We start from the raw sequence: 26,260 nt of genomic DNA, 5'->3' as shown, positions 1-26,260 counted from the left end.
TATTTTTAATTTTGGTGTCCACATGTTCATTGACAGTATATAGATATACAGTTGATTTTTGTATGCTTCTTGGTATCTTGGAACCTTAACTGTACTTTCTTATATAAGGGCTTTTGTAGATTTCTTGGGATTTTATACATAAACAATCATGTCATCTGCAAATAAGAACAATTTTATTTCTCCTTTCAGAAAAGGAGATGTGAATGCCTTGAATCTTCTTTTCCTTGCTTTATTTCCCTGGTTAAGACTTCCAGGACTCTGCTGAACAAGAGCAGTGTATAAATCCTTATATTCACTTGTTCCTGACCTTAGGGGAAAAAAGTCAGTCTTTAACCGTTAAGTACGAGGTTAGCTGTAGGGTATTTATACATGTTCTTACCAAGTGAGAAATTTCCCCCTTTATTCCTAGTTTTCTGAGAATGTTTATTGTAAACGCAACAGATTTAAAGATAACTCCATGAACGTCCCCGTGAGATTCTCCTCCATGATATGGTCTCCCTTCAAGGACACAGAACATCTGTTCAGTGTGCAAAGTGGGAGGAAAAAGAAGAAGAAGAAGAACTGTAGTTTCTTCTTTATCCTAACAAGGCATAGATTTGGGGTAGTTTTATTTCCTGTCTGGCTAAAGTAGAGACAGAGATCTGTGTTTTGAACTGGACTATGATATTAGAAAACTGTAGTAATTTTTAAAAGCACAGGCTTTGGAGATAGACAGAGCTGGGTTTGAATCTCATTAGGCTACTTTGTGGCTGAGTGACTTCAACCAAATTACTTAATCACTCTGAGCTCCTTTTCCCTGTCTGTAAACCTCTTACCTCACAGGTTTATTCTGAGGATTAAGTGAGAAATGCATATAAAGAGCCTGGCATGTGGTGGTCAGTGAATGACACAATGATCATTATTATGGTCTCCTAAAACAGAGACTGAGAAGAATCCTCAGAGGTGCACAGGGTTGAGATGAGGATCCACTGACATTAATAAGCCATTTGGAAAAGGGAACTAATGAGGACAGTTATTAACTAGACAGAAATTGAGTTGCATTCATTGTATATAAATAATTGACTGCTTACTGCTCCTCGGACTTAGCTTAAGAAATACGTCACTAGGCTTCCCTGGTGGCGAAGTGGTTGAGAGTCCGCCTGCCGATGCAAGGGACACGGGTTCGTGCCCGGTCCGGGAATATCCCACATGCCGCGGAGCGGCTGGGCCCGTGAGCCATGGCCGCTGAGCCAGCGTGTCTGGAGCCTGAGCTCTGCAACGGGAGAGGCCACAACAGTGAGAGGCCCGCGTATCGCAAAAAAAAAAAAAAAAAAAAAAAATTCAGGGATTTATATTACTAAAAAGTCATCATTGCATTTACCCAGAGGTTACATCTAGCAAATAAAAAAGATTGTTTATTTGCTTGGATCAATCCTAAAGAATAGGCAGTCATGCTTCTAAAGATTTCTACTCATCAGCAAGGCTGACATGTTGTTTTGACTATTGGTATCGTAGTATTTCGACATCATTTACTCTTTCCGATAATGGAAGGTAGTTACATGCTTCTTGTTTTTAAAAATTGGGAGAAAGGAAAATATAAGGAAGAAAATAAAGGTCACTTGTAATCATTTGGCTCAAGGAAATATCAATATTGATATTTGCAGGGTTTTACCCTCCAGACTTTTTTCTATATCCTGTAAGGAGTTTGGTTCCCTAAGGCAATAGGAAGCCTGTTTATAGCCAGGCTAGTGAGAACTGTTTATAGTCAACAGTGATAACTGTTGCTATCACTCATTCATTGCACAGTATTTACCCAGAGCCTCAGCACCGAGCCAAGTGTAGGGGTACAGTGATGGCAGAACTGGACATGGTCCCTGCCATCAGGAAGCTGCCAGGAGAGAGAGAAATAAGTCAAATGATCCCACAAAGGTGTGACTAATTCCATTCCAACATTGGGGCTGTAAAGGAAAGGAATATGGAAGACAAGGAGGACTTAACTAGACAATAGGAGAAGGGAATGGCATGTGCAAGGGCCCTGGGGTGGAAGAGCATATTGTGAACCCAAGGGACTGAGAGAAAACCAGGGCGTCCAGAAGTCAGAGTGGGAAGGAGGAGGGCTAAGGGACAAGTCGGCCTCCTTCATGTCACCATAAGGGTTTTGATCTTTATCTGAAAAGCAGTGGGAAGAAGGCTTGAAGGATTGTAAACAAGGGGGAGACCTGCCAGTGAACATCCCAGCTGCTGTGTGCAGGCGAGCCATCAGGAGCTCTATTCACAATCTCCCCTCTCCCATTTTACATGGCTCAAAAGCCTCAGCCTTGCTCATTTCACAGCTAAACCTTGCAAGTTATAATTTATATGATTTGATGTGCCTTGTAAACTGTAATCTTTAGAGTTGGATGTGGCTGTTATTTAAACTCTGCTGAGAAAGGGACTCAGTTCTTCCAGAATGAAGAAACACCAAAGCCAGTGGTTGTTGGATTTTCCGCATGTTTAAGAGTGGTTGTTCAACATGAACTCCTAGGCATTCTGACCCAGTGGGTTTGGGGTAAGGCCCAGGAATCTTCACATTTATATGCTCCCCAGGTTCAGGTGGGGGGAATGGAGTCCCCTGGAGTTGGCTCCAGGACCACACTTTGAGAACCCCACCATCAGTGCTCCCTCCCTCTCCGTTCTTGATCAGCAGAACTCCTGCTTGTGTGTGTGTGTGTGTGTGTGTGTGTGTGTGTGTGTGTGTATTCTTTCAATAAACTTTGTTTTGAGGAAAAGAGAAGCGAAGGGTAAACAATGAAGGGCTGACTGACCCTACCCCTCCCCAGGGACTCCCCCAGTCCCACCCTGGGGAAGTCCTAGGATCCCTAGAAGACTGAGCTCTAGGACAGCCCAAGTCAGCGCAGGGCTGCAGCTACGAGGGTGGAGATGGAAGAGAAAAAGAAAGAACAGACATGACAGGGGGATGAAATGCTGGTGTCCACCCCTCACCCTCGGTGATCAGTGTCCTGCCAGCCATCTCCTTTCTCATGGGTGGAGCCATCTCTCCAGCCTGTGTCAGCCCTTCTAGCGTGGGATCTGAGGGTCGTGAAGCCAGACTGATCTCATACACACACCCCAGATCCCATCCAGCCGGACGACTCTCGTCCCTTTTCCTGGCCCCTGCCAGTTCTGGGCTCCCTCTCAGAAAAGAACCAGAGCCTACACCATAATCTTGTTTATTATTATTAAACAAGGCTGCTGGGATTCTCCTATTATTTGCATCATTTCACGGACGTGCAGGTATGTCTGCTCTGTCAAAGGACACATACAGCTGTAACTCTGATGGGCATGGCCAAATTGCCCACCAGAGGTTTCCGGATGTGGTGTCCTGCCAGCAGTGGACGCCCGTCTCCCACTCCCTCCCCAGCCTAGGGTGCTGACCCCCCATTGGATCTTCACTGATCTACGGGGTGAAGTATGGTACCTGTGTAATTCACATTTCTGTTATTCTAAGCAAACACCTGCATTTTGGGACATAAGGTGACAGGTGGACTCTCTGTGGGGAAATCCACGGAATGAAACAGGCCTGGGAGGGTGCACTTGCTGGCTCCCCATCTGCATCACGCTTGTCTTCCTGCCTGGGTCGTGCTCCCATCCTCCCCCCTCACCCCCACCTCACCCCTGGCTTCTCCCCAAGTGCTCCTTGCTCTGGGGGTTCACCTGTTTGGTCTCACCAGTCCTCAGGGAATGTTTTGTCCCCTGTTTGGGAACTGGCGGCTGATTTCATTGGTCAGTACCCACCACAGCAATTGATGGGACTAGTTTCTCACCAGCAGATGGAGGGCTTCCAAGAGGAAACGTTCAGAGGAAAGGGCTAGATCGTGATCTCATTTTTCTTTTTTTTTTTATTGTGGTAAGATATGCATAACATAAAATTTACCATCTTAACCACTTTTATTAAGTGTGCAGTTCAGTGGCATTAAATATATTCACACTGTTGTGCAGCCATCACCCCCATCCATCTCCAGAACTGTTTGAATCTTGCAGAACTGAAACTGTACCCATGAAACAACAACTCCCCTTATCCCCCAATCCCAGCCCCCAGCAACCACCGTTCTGCTTTCTGTCTCTATGACCTTGGCTACTCTGGGTATCTCATATAAGTAGAATCATAACAGTATTTGTCTTTTCATGACTGGCTTCTTTCACTGAGTATAATATCCTTTCACTGAGTATAATGTCCATGTTCATCCAGGCTGTAGCATGTGTCCGAATTTCCTTCCTTTTTTAAGGCTGAATAATATTCCATTGTGTGGATTCACCACATTTTGTTAATTCATTCATCTACTGATGGACACTTGGGTTGTTTCCACCTTTTGGCTGTTGCAAACAATGCTATGAACATGGGTGTATAAATATCTCTTCAAGGCCCTGCTTTCAGTTCTTTGGGATATATACCCAAAAGTAGACTTGCTGGATCATATGATAATTTTATTTTTAATTGTTTCAGGAACTGCCATGCTGTTTTCCATAGTGGCTGCACCAAGTTACATTCTCACAACAGGGCACAAGGGTTCCACTTTCCCTGCGTCCTCACCAACACTTGTTATTTCCCTTTTTTTTTTAATAGTAGCCATTCTGATGGATGTGATATGAAAGAAAGATCATAATCTTTTGAATAGCATACATAATACAAACAGCTACAGCATACATTTATGGACTACTTACTGTATCTCACATGGCTTTATACATCATCTATGTATGTTCTGTATATATATTTATAGAATTATATCCACAAAACAAATCCTGTGAAGGTGAGAACTACTATTATCATTATTATCCTCATTTGATGACATGGACATGGGACTCAGAAAGGTTAAGGAACTGGCCCAAATCACACAGCTAGACGGGGGAGGTGGGGCTGAGTTTCAGACTGAGCTGACTCAAGCTTCTAAAAACAGAAGCTTCACTTTTTGAGTGTAAATTTAGCTTTGGGAACATCTAATATCTAAATTGGAAATTCTCAGTTAACTGAGATAACAAGATAATTGACTAAGCTAGGGAAATTCCACTCTGTGGAATCGAGAATGGGGGTTGTCAGTGAAATGTGAGATGAATGTTCTTGTGATCCTCATTCATGCAACAGACTGAGGTGTTGCCATCTAGGGGGGGATTTGGGTAAAGAGGAAACGTTGACCTGGTGCTTTCCCAGGAAGAGGAGCATTGGGGCTGTTAAATGGGGGCCCAGCAAGAAACACCACTTATCTCTCCAATACAGCCAGAGTAAGTCCTCTGCTTATAAGGACTGGTGGAGTTCAATTAGTCCCACCTGGATAACCCAGGATAGTCTCCCACTTTTTAAAAAATTTTTTAAAAGTTTTTGGCTGGGTTTGGTCTTCGTTGCTGAGCACAGGCTTTCTCTAGTTGCAGCGAGCGAGGGTTACTCTTTGTTGCGGTGCACGGGCTTCTCATTGCAGTGGCTTCTCTTGTTGTGGAGCACGGGCTCTAGGCACGCAGATTCAGTAGTTGTGGCTCGTGGGCTCTGGAGCGCAGGCTCGGTAGTTGTGGCACACGGGCTTTGTTGCTCCGTGGCATGTGGGATCTTCCCGGACCAGGGCTCGAACCCGTGTCTCTTGCATTGGCAGGCGGATTCTTAACCACTGCAACACCAGGAAAGTCCTTAGTCTCCCTCTTTTAAGAGCACTGATTAGTAACCTTGACATCATCACAGTCCCTTTGGCCACGTCATGGAGCATATTCCCAGGTTCTGGGGATCAGGGCATGGGCATCTTTGGGAGACCATTCTGCCCAGCACATTAATACTACCACTTGACTGGACCGTTGCTTTGGGACTGGTCTGAGAGCTTTCTGGAAGAATCAGTAGGATCAATGCCACAGGCCACGGAGAAAGATGGCTGGATGAGCTGGCAGGTGATAATCCCGTTACCAAGAGGGCAGGAAGCAGGACTGGTTGAGTGAGCACCTGAACATCCCGGAAGCGGCCAGGCAGTTTGGGGCCTGGAGATGAACCAGGGGTTGGAAATACACACCTGCGAATCGAGGGGGTGGCACAGTGGCCCCAGCCCATGGACAGAGTGAGGAGGAAACGGACATCTGAGGGGAGAGGAGCCCGGCGTGGAGACCTGGAAGCAGTCAGAGAGGTGAGGGAGCCAGAGAGCTGCTGCCAGGCTGAGGGTATTCATCACAGAGACAGCTTGCTTTGTGCCAGGTACTGTTCTGGGCACTTTCGAGTGTATTAACTCATTTCATCCTTAGGAGGTTAGTGTTGTTTGCCCCACTTTACAGATGAGGGCGTTGAGGCACAGATAGGCTGATTATCCTGCCTGAGGTCACAGAGGGAGGCTGGGGCACTGGGCACCACGCTCGGGCAGTCTGATTTCAGGACCAGCCTCTCCTGAGGCCTTGCCGGTCCACAGGGCTCTCCCGGGGAGACCGGGGAGGAAGGATCCAGCTGACGGGGAAGCAGAGAAGCTTCTTCTTTCCTTCCAATCCCAGACCCGTCGTCTCACCAGCGCCTGGCCGTTTCCTCATATCCTTATTCTTTTGAAAACCCCATTTTTTTTTTTTTTACTATTTCTGCACTACATCCCTTTCTGGAGGCAGTGGGGGGCTGGGGCTGGGGGATGGGATAGCCTAGAACCAAAAGGTTAAAAGAAATAGATAAAACACACACACACACACACAAACACACACACACAAGTTAATTTCAAAAATGTTATCCCACTCCTTTGAACATGTCACCAAGCAGTACCTTTTGTCAATCCTACGAAGCCCAGCTTATCAAACTCATTTTTGCTGCTCAGGGAGCAACCAAAGAGAAGCAAAGAACCGTGCCCCAGGCTGCACAGCTGGAAGGTAGCAGAGGTGGGACTTGAACTCAAGGCTTTCTAACTCCAGAGCCCATCCTCTTGCTCATAAGAGAGAACATTTCCCATTTGCCCTATGTTCTCTTCTAAGTGCTTTTGTATGTATTATATCATTTATACATCACCAGTAGCTTATAAGACTGTCCTTTTGTTACCTTACAGATGAGGAAGCTGAGGTATCACTTGCCCAAGGTCACCCTGCTAGGAAGTAGGAGAGCTGGACTCGAGCCCAGTCTAATAACCACCACGTTGCCCTGCTCCCCCAACCCCTGAACCACCAGGCCACGTGCCTCTCTCTGACAACTGTGTCACATGTCACAGGGAGGCCGAGAGCCCGAGGAGGCCCCCGAGGGCAATGGCAGTGGGTTGAGGACCCAGCGGGAGAGGAACCTCTTGAAGCCATTTGACAATAAAGGAAAGGAAGGGGGAAGGGGCGGTGTTTCCAGGCCGAGGGGGTGGTGAGCACGTTCACAGGTTAGACGGAAGTTACACTGTCAAGGTGAGGATGCAGAAGAGGAGATGGTTGAGGAGAGGGACAAGACCAGGGTGGGATGAAGGCAGGACCACCCGGAGGCCCTTGGCAGCTAGGAGAAGCCTTGAGGTTCCCATCAAGGAGCTGGTTGAGGAGAGGGACCAGACCAGGGTGGGATGAAGGCAGGACCACCCGGAGGCCCTTGGCAGCTAGGAGAAGCCTTGAGGTTCCCATCTAGGAGCTTCTCCATGCCTGGGAAGTCCAGGTCCTGGCAGGGAGCTGAAGGCACATTCACAGGGGTGTGGAGTGATGGAGGGGAGTTTCCTGAAGGGACTCCATAGGGAGTGGGCAGGGCTCAGAGAAACCACAAAGGATAGTGCAGGGCCCAGAGCTAGTATGAGTGAGGACTGTTCCCACCCCCAGAGCTGAGGGGTGAGGGGCAGGGGCATTTCCTGGGACCCGGAGACCCCGAGGGCTGGGTAGAGTCCTCTGAGGGAAGCTGTGTGGCCCCAGAGAATGGAAGCCAGGGGAGTAAGTACCCCAAGCTCTCTCCTCCCTGCTCTGATCTCTAACCCCCCCATTGGCCAAACCCAACCAGAAACCAGACACAAGGAGCCCATCAGCCCATGGATGTAGCCGCACAGGTGGGCCTGCTGGGCAGAGGGCGCCGTGTAAAGGGATGGAGGAGGGTCGGGAGAAGCAGACGGAGGATGCAGGCAGGTGCAGGAGGTGAAGACCTAGGAGGCTGTTGTCAAAGTAGAATGAAAAGCCTGAGAGCAGGGACCTGCTGGCTGGGGGGCCCAAAGGGCACTGGGCCAGCCTCAGGACAGAAGTGTGAGGGTGGCAGGAGGGTTTGGGGGCCAGGATGGACTTGAAGGAGCTGGTGAGCTTGAGCAGGGCCCAGGCTGGGTGAGCATAGGGCATTACCCATAGGGAGCAAACAGGGAGCAAAGGCTACGTGACTCAAGGAGAGGACGAGACAGAGGATAAGGAAGGCCGGGAGTGGGAGGTTATGGTCTGAGATGGGGCTTCCCAGTGCCAGGTGATGCAAGGTTGAAACCTAGCTCCAAAGGACGGTTCCAGGTACACGTCGAACCTCAGCGACAATGTCAGTGAACCTCAGGGCAATGTCATAACTAAGTCAGCTTCCCGAGGAGGCTTCCTTAAAGCACAGGGGTCGTCAGAGCAGATGGTCATTGTTAATAGAAGTTTAAACGTCTCAATATTTTATGGACTCACTATATACTTTTTAAAGACATTTTCAATGCAGGAGCCTTAAAAAATGCACTTGTTTTCTATATTAGGTCCTGCCTGTCTCCTCTCTCATTATTAAATCACTCTCTACTTTGGGCTTCCCTGGTGGCGCAGTGGTTGAGAGTCCACCCGCCGATGCAGGGGACACGGGTTCGTGCCCCGATCCCGGAAGATCCCACATGCCGCGGAGCGGCTGGGCCCGCGAGCCATGGCCACGGAGCCTGTGTGTCCGGAGCCTGTGCTCCGCAACGGGAGAGGCCACAGCAGTGAGAGGCCCGCGTACAGCAAAAAAAAAAAAAAAAAAAAAAAAAAAAAAAAATCACTCTCTACTCTGAAAATCACAGGGTACAAATCAAAGGTACAAGTTTTGGAATTAGACTTGGGTTCAAACCCTGACATTGCCCTGGGCCAGCATCCTGATGTTGAGTGAGTCCCTTCATCTTAGCCATTTTTTAAATCGTGGTAAAATACCTATAAAGTTTACCGTCTTAACCACTTTTAAGTGTACAGATCAGTAGTTGTAAGTTATTCACATTGTTGTGCAACCAGCCTCAGAATTTTTCATCTTGCAAAACTGAAACTGTACCCATTAAACAGCAATTCCCCGTTTCCCCTTCCCCAGCTCCTGGCAACCCCCGTTCTATTTTGTTTCTATGAGCTTGACTACTTTATGTACCTCACACAGTGGAATCATACAAAATTTGCTTTTTTGTGACACTTACTTCACATAATGTCCTCACGGTTCATCCATGTTGTAGCATGTGTCAGAATTTCCTTCCTCCTACACTGAATAATATTCCACTGTATGGATGGACCACATTTTGCTTATCCAATCATCGGTCAGTGGGCACTTGGGTGGCTTCCACCTTTTGGCAATTGTGAATAATGCTACTATAAACATGAGTGTACAAATAACTCTTTAAGTTCCTGCTTTCAATTCTTTGGGGTATATACCCAGAAGTGGACTTGCTGGATCATATGATAATTTTATTCTAAATTGTTTGAGAAGCCGCTCTACTGTTTTCCATATCAGCTGCACCATTTTACATTCTCAGCGGTGCATAAGTGTTCCCCTACTCTACATCCTTGCCAACACTTGTTATTTTCTGTTGCTGTTTGTTTGTTTTTGATAGTAGCCATCCTAATGGGTATGAGGTGGTATCTCACTGTGGTTTGGATTTGAATTTCCCTAATGACTAGTAATGTTGAGCATCTTTTTATATGCTTGTTGGACATTTATATATCTTCTTTGGAGAAATGTCTATTCCAGTTCTTTGCCCATATTTGATCAGGTTATTTGGGGGTTCTTTTTTGTTGTTGTTGTTGAGTTATAGTTCTCTATATATTCTTCATATTAACCCTTTTTCAGATTTGTGTTTTGCAACTATTTTCTCCCATTCTCTAGATGGCCTTTCACCCTGTTTATTGTGTCCTTTGATTCACTGAAGTTTTAATTTTTGATATAGTTGAATTTATCTATTTTTACTTTTGCTGCCTATGCTTTTGGTATCATATCCAATAATGCATTGCCAAATCCAATGTCATAAAGCTTTCCTCCTGTGCTTTCCTCTAAAAGTTTTATAGTTTTAGACTCTGTTTAAGTCTTTGATCCACTTTGAGTTAATTTTTATACATGGTGTAAGGTAAGAGTTCAACTTAATTCTTTTGCAGTCTTTCCCAGCATCATTTGTTGAAAATACTGTTCTTTCCCCATTGAATAATCTTGGCACCCTTGTCAAAAATCATTGGACCATATATGCAAAGTTTTATTTCTGTGCTCTCTATTCTATTCTATTGGCCTATGTGCCTGACCTTATGTCAGTATCACACTGTTTTGATTACTGTACCTTTGTATGCAGTAAGTTTTGAAATCAGGAAGTGTGAGACCTCCAACTTTGCTTTTCTTTCTCAAGAGTATTTTGGCTATTTGGGGTCCACTGAGATTCCATATGAATTTTAGGATGGATTTTTCTATTTCTGCCAAAACTGCTGTTGGGATTTTGAATCTGTAGATCCTGCTGTGTAGTAATGACATCTTAACAATATTAAGTCTTCCAACCCACGAATACAGGGTGTCTTTCCATTTATTTGTGTCTTTAATTTCTTTCAGCAGCACTTTGTAGTTTTCAGTGTACACATCTTTTACCACCTTGGTTAAATTTATCCCAAAATATGTTATTCATTTTGATGCTATTGTAAATGAAATTATTTTCTTAACTTCCTTTTCAGATTGTTCATTGTGAGCATATAGAAACACAGCTGATGTTTGTGTGTTGATTTTGTGTCCTATGATTTTGCTAGTGAATGTTATTTTTTAGTTCTAAGAGGGTTGTGGTTTTTCATGGACTCTTTAGGATTTTGTACATGTAAGATCATGTTGCCTGTGAACAGAGATAATTTTACTTCTTCCTTTCGAATTTGGATGCCTTTATTTCTTTTTCTTGCCTAATTGCTCTGGCTAGGACTTCCAGCACTTTGTTGAATAGAAGTGGCAAAAGCAGGTATCCTTATCTTATTCTTGAAATTAGAGGAAAAGCTTTCAGTCTTTCACCTTTGAGTATGATGCTACCTGTGGGCCTTTCATATTTGACCTTTATTATGTTGAGGTAATTTCCCTCTATTCCCTATTTGTTGAGTGCTTTTATCATGAAAGAGTGTTGCATTATGTCAAATGCTTTTTGTACATCAATCGAGATGATCATTTTTTTCCTTCTTTCTGTTAATGTGATGTATTACATGGATAAATTTTCATATGTTGAACCATCAAGTCTGCATTCCAAGAGTAAATCCCACTTGGTCATAGTGTATGATCCTTTTAATGTGCTGTTGAATTTGGTTTCCTCCTATTTTGTTGAGGATTGTGGTATCAGTGTTCATAAGAGATATTGGTCTGTAGTTTTCTTGTAGTGTCTTTGTCTGGGTTTGGTATCAAGGTAATGCTGTCCTCTCACTTCGCCTTTTGAGTCTCAGCTTCTTCATCTCTAAGATGGAGATAATAATAGAGTCCCTGTTTAGGGCTGTCATGCAGATTAAATGATAAAAATGCACACAAAATGCTTCAGCAGGGCCCAGTTCACAGGAAGCCCTCAAAATATGTTAGAGGATGATAAGGATAATAATAAAAATAATAATAAATAAATAACAGTTCATCTCATAGTTGGACAGCTCAGTAGGCTGGGGCTTATAGAGTCAGTCTGTATTAGCAGCAGGGCGTCTGTACAGTAGCAGCATTTAGCAATTTTCCAAGTAAAGGGAGCGAGTGATATTATAGGGCCAAACTAGGAAGCTGTCTCCTGGCCTAACATGTGGTAGAGGCTCACCCGAATTTGTGGAGTCATTTAAAACTTCCTGCTTGCTTTGATTTCTTAATAATGGCTTGACAGTTTTTGAGGAACTGAAAGCAGTGAAGCCTGGCAAGAGACAAACAAAATGTAACACAGAATTTCTCTCATTCATGGGTTATCAAAGGTTCAAAGGACACAAAGATCAATGGCAATGATGATGAAGATGATGTGGGTGACATTTTCCAAAGAACTAATGTGTTTTCATTTTTTTAAATACTTTATTTTTTGAACAGTTTTAGGTTTACAGGAAATTGAGCAGAGAATACAGAGAGTTCCCATATATCCACCCCTCCAATACACACAGTTTCCCCTATTATTAACATCATGCATTAGTGCGGTACATTTGTTACAACTGATGAACCAATATTGATATGCTATTATTAACTAAGTCCATAGTTTACATTAGGGTTCACTCTTTGCGTTGTACGTTCTTTCCTTTTGACAAATGTATAGTGACAAGTATCCACCATTACAGTATCATAAAAAATATTTTCACTGCCCTGAAATCCCCTGTGCCCCTCCTCTTCATTCTGAGCCCCAGAGCCCCTGTGCCCCTGGCAAGCACTGATCTTTTACTCTCCTTATAGTTTTACTTTTTCCAGAATTTCATACAGTTGGAATCATACGGTATGTAACCTTTTCAGACTAGGTTCTTTCACTAAGCAATATGCATTTAAGATTCCTCCATGTCTTTTTTGTTATTTGATAACTCATTTATTTTTATCACTAGTATTTCATTGTATGGATGTACCACAATTTGTCTATCCATTTACCTTTTAAAGGACATCTTGGTTGCTTCCAGTTTTTGGCAGTTATGAAGAAAGATGCTGTAAGCATGTATCCAAAATAAATGAGTCTTCATGGATATAGAGAACAGACTGTGGTTGCCAAGGGGGAGGGGGTTGAGGGAGAGATGGAGTGGGGGGTTGAGGTTAGCAGATGTGAGCTGTTACATCCAGGATGGAGAAACAACAAGGTCCTACTGTAGAGCACAGGGAACTATATTCAATATCCTGTGATAAAGCATAATGGAAAACAATATTTTAAAAAGAATGTATATATATGTATAACTGAATCACTTTGCTGTACAGCAGAAATTAATACAACATTGTAAATCGACTACATTTCAATAAAATAAATAAATAAACAATATAAATGAGTCTTAAAAATCAACAATAAGAAACCAAACAACCCAACTTAAAAATGGGCAAAAGAGCTCAACAGACACCTCACCAAAGAAAATCTACAGATGTCAAATAAGCATATGAAAAGATGTTAAACATCATATATCATTAAGGAATTTCAAATAAACATGAAATATCTCTTCATTTATTTAGACTACTTTGATTTCTTTCATCAACATTTTGTAGTTTTCTTCAGATACCTCTTCATATAGCTAAGTATTTTGTTAGATTTATTCCTAAGTACTTCATTTTTTTTTTTTTTGCTGCTAATGTAAATGGTGTTGTGTTTTTAATTTCATATTCCACTTGTTCATTGTTGGTATATAGGAAAGCAATTGACTTTTGTATATTAATCATGTATTCTGCAACCTGGGTACAATTGCTCATTAGTTCCAGGAGGGCTTTCTGTCGGTTCTTTGGGATTTTCTGCATAGACAATCATGCCATCTGCAAAATGGGCAAAAGATCTGAACAAACACCTCACCAAAGAAGATTTCTTTTTCCTTCCCAATCTATCTTTTATTCTCTTTTCTTGCCTTGTTGCATTAGCTAGGACATACAGTACAATGTTGAAAATGAGTGGTGAAAGGGGACATCTTCACCTTATTCCTGATCTTAATTGGAAAGTTTCTAGTTTCTCACCATTAAATATGACGTTAGCTTTAGGGTTTTTATAGATGTACTTTATCAGGTTGAGGAAGTTCCCCTCCATCCCTAATTTGCCAAGAGTTGTTGTGGTGGTTCGGTGGTTTGTTAGTTTATCATGGATGGTGTTTAATTTTGTCAAATGCTCTTTTTGCATCTACTGTTATGATAATGCGATTTCTCTTCTCTACGCTGTTGATGTGATGGATTACATTAATTGATTTCCAAATGTTGAACCAGCCTTGCATACCTGGAATAAATCCCACTTGACTGTGGTGTAGAAGTCTTTTTATACATCACTGGATTCAATTTGCTAATATTTTGTTGAGGATTTTGCATCTATGTTCATGGGAGGTATTGGTCTGCAATTTTCCTGTTTTGCAATATCTTTATCTGGTTTTGCTATTAGAATAAGCTTGGCCTCACAGAATGAGCTGGGAAGTGTTCTCTCTTCTTCTATTTTCTGGAAGAGATTATTTAGAACTGATATCATTCTTTCCTTAATGTTTGATAGAATTGACCAGTGAACCCATCCAGGCCTGGTGCTTTCCATTTTGGAAGGTTATTCATTATTGATTCAAATTCTTTACTAGATATGAGTCTATTCAGAGTATTTATTTCTCCATGTGTGACTTTCAGTAGATTGTGTCTTTCAAGGAAATGGTCCACTTCATTAAGTTATAAAATCTGTGGGCATAGAATTATTCATAATATTCCTTTATTATCCCTTCAGTGTCCATGAGATCAGTAGTGATGCCATCGCTTTCATTTCTGATTTGAGTAATTTGTATCTTCTCTCTTTTTTTCTTGGTTATCCTGCTAGAGGTTTGTCAATTTTATTGATCTTTACAAAAAAAAAAAAAAAAAAAACCAAACAGCTCTTTATTTTGCTGACTTTTCTCTATTGTTTTCCTGCTTTTTATTTCATTCATTGCTTCTTTTCTTCTGCTTGTGGTAGGCTTATATTGCTCTTCTTTCTCTAGTTTCATAAGGTGGAAGCTTAGATCTTTTCAAATGTATGCCTTCAATGCCATAAACTTCCCTCCAAGCACTGCTTTCACTGCATCTTGCAAATTTTCATAGGTTGTATTTTCATTTTCATTTAGCTCAAGATAAATTTTTATTTCCCATGAGACTTCCTCCTTGACCCATCTGTTATTTAGAGGTGTGTTGTTTAATCTCCAAATATTTGGGGATTTTCCAGCTGTCTTTCCGGTATTGGTTTCTAGCCTAATTCCATTGTGTTCTGAAAACGTACTTTGCATAATTTCTATTCTTTTACATTTGTTGAGGTATATTTCGTGGCCTGGAATGTGGTCTGCTTGGTGAATGTTCCATGGGAGCTTGAGAAGGATGTGTGTTTTGTTGCTGTGGGATGAAGCTGTGTGGTTGCCAGTTAGATCCAGATGATGGTAGTGCTGTTCAGTTCAACTCCATTCTTCCTAATTTTCTGCCTGGTGGGTCTGCCCGTCACTGACAGAGGGCTGTTGAGGTCTCCAGCTACCATGATGGATTCATCTGCTTCTCCTTGCAGTTCTATCAGTTTTTGCCTTCCATACTTTGATGCTTTATTGTTGGGTACATACAATGAAGGACTGTTATGTCTGCTTGGAGAATCGACCCCTTTATCACTATGTATCGCCTCTCTTTATCCCTGATAACTTTCCTTCCTCTGAAGTTGGCTCTGCCTGAAATTAATAGAGCTACTCCTGCTTTCTTCTTGTGTTCCAGTATTTTAAGTGTCAAAGTGTTTGGTAGGAATTTGAAAAGTGGGTAAAGGCACAGTCATTTGAATCAGGCAAACCTGGGAACAAGCCAGGCGAGTCAAAGTGGCTGACTGTGGGCACACGTAATCGTTCTATGCCTCAGTTTCCTCGTCTAAAAAATGAGTAATTATCAGACCTACTGTACAGCACAGGGAACTATATTCAATATCTTGCAGTAACCTGTGATGGAAAAGAATCTGAAAAAGAATAGATATTATATATATGTATAACTGAATCACTTTGCTGTACACCTGAAAATAACACAACATTGTAAATCAACTAGACTTCAATAAAAAATTAAATTTTTTTGAAATGAGGAAGTATCCCTTTGAATTATTGTGAAGATGCAATGGGATAATGCAGTAAAGCACTTAGCAAATTTCCTGGCATTTGTGTAATTACACATAATGTGTCATTAATATATTCTACTAATATATGCAGTTATATTATTATCTATTCATATACTATAAGCTATTATTAATAAAAGCTATTGGTTATAATTATATTGTGGGACATTAGTATAGATTTCTAAGTCCAAGTACTCTCTATGAAAGTTGGATGAGGCGCTCTGAGAAGAGTGACTTAGAAAATAGTTGCAAAGTCTCAGGCTGGAGTGGATGGCTCATAGGCAGTGTCCTGAGAAGACAGAAGACTTCGCACGTGCCCTGCAGCCCATAGTCCAGGGCGCCAGGGCCAGGGGGGATGTGATATTTCCTCCTTGGTGCTGAGTTTTGCTCATTCTTCTTATTAAAGTGGTTACACAGGAGGTTTCTGACCCCACTGACAATTCACTGTCTGGGGTCTCTCTCTTTTGTGGGAAATGTGGTCACACCAGGGCCCCTATTGAAAAATAGATCATCTTTGGTTAGATAAATTCTGATTAGCTTTAAGAAGCAACACTAATAATTAATCACATGGGAAAAACCTTCATTGTACACCAAGGCTTTTAAAAGGTAGTTATAAAACTATGTTTTGTGGTGTGAGCTCAATTGTGTTTAAACTTTTTAAAAAGATTGTAAGCATAGAGAAAAGACTGGAATGATGTGAACCACCATGTTCTCAGTGCCTGCCTCTGGGGGACGGGAGTCTAAGTGATTTTAATGTCTTCTTTGTGTTTCTCTCTAGTTCTCATTTTCTGCATTATTAGAAAACACTTGTTATTTTTGAAATGAATAGAACAAACAAATGAAAACAACAATTATGACAAAACCTCCCCTTAACTTTAACACTTGCAGTAAATGGACAGTTGTCACTTGCCAACTGACCTTTCTGGTTTGTGTTGGGCCATTTCTGCTGTCTTGCCACTCGGGACAACCAAAAGGATACTTGCATGGGATCAGAGAACTATCAAGTGGCCAATTCCTGGCCAATTCCCCCCGAGTTCCCTCTTGCCTCTGTGTTGCCTGACGCCCTACCCCAAAACTGGGCATCTATTCTGGGTCTGCTGTCAGGGTCTGGTGACCCTCCACTCACTAGCTGTGTGGCCTTAGGCAAGTCACTTAACCTCTCTGACCCTCAGCATCCTCCTCTTAAAATGAGGATTGCAGTGACTGTCCAGCCAGATGAAGTGATTAGCACATTGGGGCCCCCAGTGTCAGTGGCACTAGTTATTCCTTGTTATTCCTGTTATTCCTGGCTCTGACTGTCCCCCTTCTGCATTTCAGTCTGCAGACGTCGACAACCATCACGCACTCATTGAATATAATGAGGCCGAAAGCAGCTTTGTTCTCCACGACTTCAATTCCTGCAACGGCACGTTCGTCAATGAGTGCCACATTCAGAACGTGGCTGTGAAGCTCCTACCGGGAGACATCCTGAGGTTTGGGTCCGGAGGGCTGACCTATGAACTGGTCATCGAAAACCCAGCCTCGGTGAGTCCAGGCCCCTGCGGAGGGGGGGGGCGGGGGGAGGGCGGGGTGCAGAGGTGCCGTGTTGTGTCACCTTCCGTGCAGCCTAGGGCTCGGGTACGGCCACAGGTGGAGTTCGTCTGGAGCGCGTCACTCTTCCTTTCGCGATTCTGCGAAGTTCAGCCCCATCGCGTGGGTGCCCGGGGAGAGCGAGTCCTCGCGCCCTCTTCTGGGCATTTCGTGGAATTACATGCAAGGGTTGCCTAGCGACCAGCCCAGAGCGAGAGCATTTTCCTGAAAAGTGAAGCTTGGCGAGGGGAGGTGGAAAGCAGGTGTGTGCTTTTGAAGATGCAGAGATGGATGCTTCCTTTTTAGGCAGATCAGTGCTCTGCAACTTCCTAGCTTTGCGACCTCGGCCAGGCTTCTCTGCGTGCCTGGGTCTGGGTCTTCTCAGCGGTGCAGGGCGTTGAGAGAGTATCTATGTATAAAAAGTCAAAGTCTCTGGCCGGAGTAGACACTCAAGGCCTGCCAGCTGTTATCACACCGGATCAGAAATGTTCCCGGGATCAGGACCTAAAGTATGGCCCCAGGTTAAGCGGAACGTAACCCAAAATTCGCCCAGCAAAGCTAAGTGACCAGAAGTATCTGGTTCAGTAGGGAGGCGGGATGGGGGCTGGTTAGCAACACAGTCCTGGGTCAGAACCCCAGCTCTGCCACTGGCCTACTCGGTGCACTCTTGCACAAGCCATTGGACCCCTCTGAACCTCGGTTTCCTCATCTACAAAATGGGGCCAACGACAGCAATGACCTTGCAGGCTTATCTCGAGGGCTAAATGAGATGGTTCTAATTGTAAAACTCCCAGAATAATGCCCATTCGTGGTGAGCACACAATACCTGTCGTGTGTGTCCCAGAGAGACGGCGTGTTAACCTCACTCCCCAGCACCAAGAACGCTGCATGGACTGAGACTTCTGAGGCTTAAAGTCCTTTCTGGGACGAGGCTGGTTATAAATAAATAAAGTTTAGAGAATCTAGACAGAATCCTGTGGTGTCGGTCCCCTAGGCAGCCCTAAATACTCACTCAGAGAAGATCAGCACCGTCCCTCCGGCTGCAGGGCCCATGACACCGCATCCACCACGTTTGGCTTTGAAAATCTGGGGCAGTTTTCTCCTGCTGCTTCTCAGCCCCCTTTTCCTCCTTGGACCAACATTAAAGTGTGCTCACTTGTGGGATGCACTGGGATCCACTGGCCGCCCTGAGGAGGGGCTCCTGACCCAGAAGGTGTTGACCTGATCAGGGGTTCTCAACATGAGTTCTAAGGATCCTCCTCGTGAGAAGCACGTGGGGAGCAGACCAACAGTGCAGATCTGGGCTTCACCCCAGGCCTGAGGACTCATACTTAGGATTCCCAGATGAAATACAGGACACCCAGTGAAATCTGAATTTCAGAGAAGCAACAAATAATTGTTATGTACAGGTGTGGCCCAACTATTGCAAGGAACCACTTATGCTAAAAAAATTATTTGGTGTTTATCTGAAATTCAGATTTAACGGACACCCTATAGTTTATTATATATTGATTTATTCATTTCTTTATTTATGCGAAATCTGGCAACCATACACATCCTCCCTGGGAGTAGGGCCTGGGAATTTAGAATCATTTGTATGGAACACTTACAGAATTTTTTAGGGATCAAAGAAAAGGGGATTTCACACTCCCAAGCCTGAAAATCCAAGTTCATGAAGTTTGATTCAATGTGCCCCAACATGTCTGATTCCAAGAATTTTTCAGGAATGTTCAGTAAAATTACAGGTTCCCAGACCCCCTCCCTGGGAAATTCTGACTCTGTGGCTTGCCCGTGGGGAGAAGAAGAGGGGGAGCAGCAAACAATATCTGCATTTTTTTCTTCTTTTTTCCTACAAAGATATTTACTGAAATATTATTTATAGGGGCATAAAATTTGAAAACTATTTCCATCCAAAGGGGGCATTGTTTAATATATTATATTGTTTAATATATTATAAGGAGTTTAATATATTATAAGGAGTTCGTTTATATATGGAATACTGTTCTGCCTTTTTAAAACACAGCTTTCTTGAGATATAATTGACATGCCATAAACGTCACATGTTTAAAGTCTGTAAGTGGATGGGCTTTGACATATGGGTACACCTGTGAAACCATAGCCACAATCAAGACAGTGAACAGCTCCTTCATCCTCCAAAGTTTCCTCCGGATCACAGCATGTGTTTGTTTGCTTGCTTGCTCTTAACAGCTTCACTGAAGTACAATTTACATAACAGAAACTTCACCCATTTGAAGTGTCCAATTCAATCAATTTGAATATATTGATGGAGTTGTGCAGCCATCACCACAACCTGCTCTCAGAACATTTTCCTCCATTTCTATCACCCCAAACCTCAGAGAAACCTTGGAGGTATTTCATTTTGGGGTTTGTTTTTAACTTTTAATTTTCAAAATTATGGTAAAATACACATAAAATTTACCATCTTAACCATGTTTCAGTGTACAGTTCACAGTGGCATTAAATCTATTCACACTGTTGTGCAGCCATCACCCCCATCCATCTTCAGAACTTTGTTCATCTTCCCAAACTGAAACTCTAAGCCCAACACATCAAACCCCCTGCTTCCTTCCTCCCCTCCCACCATGCTTTCTGTGTCTGTGAATTGGACTATTCTAGGTTCCTCATCCATCCATGGCCACTTGGGTTGCTTCCACCTTTTGGCCATTTTGAGTAAGTTTGTTATGAACACGGGTGTACAACTATGGAATGGGGACTTTATTTTACAAGGTGCTTCTTATATAATTGTGGGAAAAAGTGATGACGACCTCTAACCTTGAGTAGATAAGACGGAAGAAGATGCTTTGTAAGAAGAGAAACCAGGAGAGCAGCAGGAGGAATCACTGACGTGAACAGCACTGTGCTAAGCAATTCACCTGCTCTCCCTTATTTCACGCTCATAGCAACCTATGAGATGGGTTCTCCCGTGATCCCCATTTTACAGACAAGGAATCCGAAACTCAGAGAGGTTAAGTAATCTCCCCAGGGCCACACAGCTTGTCAGTGCAAATTAAACACTATCCCCACTTGTGGAAAAAGGAGGGGAGAAAACCATTTAGTCTGATGCTAGCTGGAGCAGTAGCCTTGACTGGTTTTCACACCGAGGAAAGCATACTCTCACGGTCACTCGAATATGCACGGATTTTTTCAATTCTTATTCCTACACGCACTTGCACCTTGCTTCATTCCTCGGTTGACTGCAGGCAGCTGCACAAGTGTTCCCCTGGCCTGTGCCCAGGGCACTTTGCAGGACTCTCCACAGCCCCATCTTCTCAAAAGTGCTCTCTGCCAGGGCGCCCCCAGCTTGAGAAGCTTCCATCCATGACGCTCATATTCATGGAGGGGTCCTTTGCAGCGTCCGTGTGAGGGCGGCCTGTGGACTGACTGACACATTCCTACAAATTCCACTTCCTGATGACCCCAACCTGCTGGCTATTTAAAAGAAGAGAAAGGAAGAGGGGGAAAAGGGAGAGGTATTGAAGAGCATCTGTCATCAAATATTTTGAAGCCCAGTTTTTCTAAAAAATTCGTGGCCGTCTTGCTTCCGGCATATTCTTGTTTCCAATTGATTTTGGGGTCCCTGGTGAGGGCGCTGTGTTTCCTCCTTGGATGGAGTTTCCACGGAGGACTGCCCTGATATCATACAGATTAAGTATGATGAGAACTGTTCTTCTCCCGACAAAGAGTTCCCAAATGAAAGCATTTAGTTCAGGTTTTGTGGTGACCCTAACCAATAGAGGAGGCTGTGACAGCATTTTACTGGGGGAGGCGGGTGAGGTGCGGGGCGGTTAGGAATCCAGATGTGTTTGCAGATGTCACAGTGGTTAGAGCACGTGCCCTGAGGTCAGGCTGACTCCAGCGCCGTCCCAGCCCTGCTCTTGACCGGCTTTTATACTGGACGTGCACAAATCATCTACCTCTCAGGGCCTCGGTCCCCACTCCTGTAACAATAGTTCCTACCACCTTGAGTGACTGTGGTATTAAGTGGGCAAAGTGCGTAAATTGCTTAGTCCAGCGTCTGGCACCTAATAAGCACATGATAACCCTCAGCTTTAGAGTCAAGCAAACCAGCATGGAGCAGCCAAGATGCTGTAAGTGTCCTTTTGGACAGGGGAGCCTCCCAAGACCTGCCCCCGCTTGCAGATAAATATATTTGCAGATAAATTACCCATAGAATAACATACAAGATGGAAAAATATAAAGAAAAACTCTTGTTTGACAAAGTGCATTGGCAGCCAGGTTGTGCCCAGGACCATCCTTTTTTTTTTTTTTTTTTTTGCAGTCGCGGGCCTCTCACTGTTGTGGCCTCTCCCGTTGCAGAGCACAGGCTCCGGACGTGCAGTCTCAGCGGCCATGGCTCACAGGCCCAGCCGCTCCGCGGCATGTGGGATCTTCCCGGACCGGGGCACAAACCCGTGTCCCCTGCATCGGCAGGTGGACTCTCAACCACTGCGCCACCAGGGAAGCCCCCAGGACCATACTTTGTAAATTATACCTCTCTCATCAAAGTATTACCTAGGGCTGCCATATTGCACAACTCCAGGGTCACCATTCACAACGTAGTCCATGTGGATGGCGCCCACTGAAGCTGTGCAGGACATAACCCGCAGGGCCACCTGCAATGCCCTGAAGCAACCGTTAATTAATCCCATAGAGTCTTGGCACCAGGCGTGGGAAATTGAAGTCCCAGAGTCAGGTGTGCTGCCGTGTTGTGGGTTTTGTTTGTTGTTGCCTTTACTCGTGCTTTCTGAGCTCTGGGAAAGGAGGTGTGGAAACAAGCTGTGCTAGTCACAGTGGCGCCGTTCTTACAAGGCAGCTGAGTAAGGAAACCCACGTCACCCGTATGTATCCATCATGTCTTTCTCTGTTCTGAAATACGGCAAAACGGATGGAAATGGCCAGAATGAAAAAGGAAGCCAGGCGCCACAAATGACGTGCCGAGTTGTTCCATGAGGGGGTTGACAGCTCCTTGGCGGCAGCCCCCATCCCCATGACTGCCTGTGTCTGGCCTTCCCTGTAGCCTGCTCTGCCCTGTTCCCAGTCCAGCCAGACTCTCCCCCGTGGCTCCTGGATACTGTCTTCTGTCCCTGCAATGTCATGACGTCCTGTCTTGCGAGAAGAGCGCCCTCTGTCGGCCAATATTCCTTGCTGCTTTAATGGGGAAGCTCTGCAGAACACAATCGAGAAAGCAAGGGCTTTAGAGTTGGATGGACCCAAGTTGAAATGCCAGCTGCAACTGACTTTACCTTTCTGAGCTTCAATTTCCAATTTCTGCCAAGGAGCTACTCATTAATCCCAGGTCCCCTTTCCCCCTTCAGTTGTTTTTATAGAGGTACCTGGGACCACCCCTATCATGGCATAAACTGAGGCTCAGAGAGTTTCAGTGACTTCCCCAAGGTTAGGCATCAGTCATATAGATCCAGAGACAGGATTAAAAGCCGGCTCTCCTGAGTCCCTTGGAACCTTTTCCTAATAGCACGAAGCATCGTGGGGCCGTGAGAGCCCAGGCAGGTCCTTCACTGCCCAGCGGTTAAGGAAGGTCTTGCAATTCCCAGTCCAACCTGCAATTTCACACGCTGACAGGGGATGATTCATTATGTGGGTAAAAACGAAAGCCACTGATAATAGAAGAAAATGCATTTTCAGTTATCTGGCTTCCTTGCTTGTTTGGCTCCACTAACTTATTTTTTGGCTGCACCAATGCAGGATCTTAGTTCCTTAACCGGGGATCAAACCTGCACCCCCTGCATTGGAAGCATGGAGTCTTAACCACTGGACGGCCAGGGAAGTCCCTGGCTCCACTAACTTTTTTTCTTTAATTATTTTATTTATTTTATTTATTTATTTTTGGCTGCGTTGGGTCTTCGTTGATGCGCGCGGGCTTTCTTTAGTTGCGGCGAGCGGGGGCTAACCTTCGTTGCAGTGCGTGGGTTTCTCATTGCGGTGGCTTCTCTTGTTGCGGAGCATGGGCTCTAGGTGCGTGGGCTTCAGTAGTTGTGGCACGCGGGCTCAGTAGTTGTGGCTCGTGGGCTCTAGAGCACAGGCTCAGTAGTTGTGGCCCATGGGCTTAGTTGCTCAGCGGCATGTGGGATGTTCCTGGACCAGGGCTCGAATCCCTGTCCCCTGCATTGGCAGGTGGATTCTTAACCACTGTGCGCCCAGGGAAGTCCACCCACTAACTGTTTACCAGGGATATTGCTGCCGTTCCTGGACGAATTCAGTTGCCCCCTTTCTTCTTCTTTTTTGACGATGGTGATCACACCTGATGGCTAATGTTTTATGCTCATTTATTATGGACCAGGAAGTGTTCCCAGCATTTCATGTGCACTATCTCACGCACTTCTCACAGACTAAGAAATGGCTGTTAGTATCCCTGTGTCTTACAGACAAGGCACAGAAATGACACACTCGTCAGGGTCCCAGAGAAGGAGCAGAGCCGGGAGCCGGACCAGAGTCTGTGTGACGCCGGATCCCAAGGTCTTAACCCGAGGTCGGCACGTTATGGCCCAGGGTCAAGTGTGGGCCATCACCTGTCTTTGTAAAGTTTCCTGGGAACACAGCCATCCCATTCATTTCAGTATTGCCTGTGTTGTCGGCTACAAGGGCAGAGTAAGCAGTGCAGATCCTATGGCCCACAGGGCTGGAAATGCTTACTGTCTGGCTCTACAGAAAACGTTTACCAGCCTCTGCTTGGAACACTATGCAGTACTGCCTCTTTCATTTGACTTGGTTTCTGAAAGAAGAACTTAAAATAGACGGGGGAGCTGGGGAGAAAGAACTCACTCAGATTGAGCCTTACTGTGTGCCAGGAAATGTGCTGGTTAATTGCTTAAGTTTACTGAGGAATAAGAAAAAACAGACAAGCTGGAAAAATAAACTTTGAACAGTCTTTTCAATACCTCTTTAAAAAAGAGCTGGAAATATGTGGTTCTAAATATACATACACATATATATGCATTTGCAAATATAGTAATAATATAATTACATTGACATGGATCTGATAAATGTACTAGACATTAACATATTATATATACAACAGATGCATATTATAAATTTTACCTGTTTCTTCAACTGGAAAGTTTTCTTTTAAAACTGTGGACTGTTGGGAATTCCCTGGTGGTCCAGTGGTTAGGACTCAGTGCTCTCACTGCTGAGGGCCTGGGTTCAATTCCTGGTCACGTAACTAAGATCCCACAAGTGCACGGCGAGGCCAAAAAACGAAATAAATGAAACTATGGAATGTCTTCCCTGAGTCCCTTTTGAAGCAGAAATTTGGGATTTGTAGTCTGAAGCCTGCTGTAGCTAGAGAACTATTTATCTATCAAAATTTCTCTAAGCAGCGTTTTACTACTTGTCTTATGATTGGTTCCTTGGTCTTAAATCATTCTTCTCTGGAGATGCTGCTTTACTTTTATAAGTTAAAATGTAAATTTGGTGCATGATGACAGTCTGGTGGGTTTTATTTGAGCATGTCATAACCTTTAAAACAACTTTCACTCTGAGTACATAGTGATGCTTATGCTAAAGTCTCAGTAAGCATACTGTCCAGGAAATTTGATTGTTTGCAAGTGTCAGAAAACCAACTAAAACTAGCCTAGGCAAAAAAAAAAAAAAAAGCTCATGGAACTGAAAAGGCCAAAAGCTGCAGCTTAGGCCCAGCTGGATCCAGGCGCCCAAATCATGGTCAGGAATCTGACTCTTTCTTCCCTGTTAGCTTCCCAATCTCAGACAGACTCTTGCCTCACCTGTAGGAAAGTGGCCAGCAGCAGCCCCAGCACCCTACAAAGTAGCAGTTCCAGGGAAAGAGCCAGCATCTTCATTGACAGTGGCTTGGATCACGTGGCTTCCCCTGAACCAATCCCTGAGGCCAGGGGCAAGGAATGCTCTGATTGGCCAGGCCTGGGTTATGGTCTCACCCCTGGGGTGGAAGGGTCAGAGTTCTATGGACTCAGGATTGTCAGGGAAAGGGTGTCTTCCCTGCAAAAAAATTAAGGTGCCCATCCAGAAGATGGAAGAAATGGATGCGGCGGAGGCAAAAACAACGATGTCCATGACATTAGGAAGCATTCCTATTGCCTAAGTGGAGCCTTCCGAACGGGATTTGCCACTAGGGATCTGGGGGGGGGGGGAAATGACGAATAATCCACTTTTCCATTGGAAAAGTCCCAGGCCAGTCTCCAAGGAAGCAGAGTTGCTCATTTCTCTCCTGTGGTGAACAGGTGTGATGAGAAGCTCAGAGTCAGGGCCTTAGTTGTCCATCCCCAAGAAGGGTGGCGTTTCCACGTTTCTGGGACCTCTGAATAGGGCCCGTTCTTGAGGAGGATGTGGCTTTACTGTACCAGGGGTTGAGGAGCCGGCAACTGAGTGAATGACCAGAGAGCATGGGGCCCTTCAGAACAAAGCCTCTTTCTGGTCAAGCTTTGTCATCTACCTGACCTCGTAGGATTTCCTCTACCTTGTGCTTTTACAGGTCCCGTGGGGACCTACTGATGTGATGAGAAATCCTGAGGCTGGGTGTTTTATATCAAATGCGATTTCCCAAGATCAGTGAAGTGGAGGGCACGGGGCAGCAGACAGCCTCAGACTAGGCCTCCGCAGCAAAAACTCACACACAAGGACCCCTGAGGCTGTGTTGTCACCAGATGTCTACAGGCAATGCAGATGACATCGGGGGAGGTGGAGACGGGAGCGCGGGCTGAACCCTTAGCATCCTGCTGAGACAGAACCCAGACTCGGTCAGGAACCAGGCCGCTTCCTGCTTCCTCTGGCAGACCACACCCTTTGTTACCAAACCAGAACCACGTTGCTCCTTCTCTGAACTT

At 44.7% G+C, this 26,260-nt stretch overlaps 1 protein-coding gene across 1 annotated transcript in view; it reads left to right on the top strand.

Moving 5' to 3' along the window:
• The window catches only part of LOC309797585 (forkhead-associated domain-containing protein 1-like), a gene marked incomplete at both ends in the record, with an annotated part of 87,959 nt that overhangs the window by 2,532 nt on the left and 59,167 nt on the right, over positions 1–26,260 (top strand). Inside the window, one exon of the mRNA XM_082646078.1 lies at positions 17,169–17,375. Within this exon, the coding sequence (XP_082502204.1) occupies positions 17,169–17,375 (207 nt within the window). The remainder of the gene's footprint in view (positions 1–17,168; positions 17,376–26,260) is intronic.

Source organism: Mesoplodon mirus (genome assembly GCF_964341445.2).
Source record: "Mesoplodon mirus genome assembly, contig: HAP1_SCAFFOLD_759, whole genome shotgun sequence".
NCBI lineage: Eukaryota > Metazoa > Chordata > Mammalia > Artiodactyla > Ziphiidae > Mesoplodon > Mesoplodon mirus.
The sequence above is the reverse complement of the archived record's forward strand: the minus strand, read 5'-3'. Positions and strand labels throughout refer to the sequence as shown.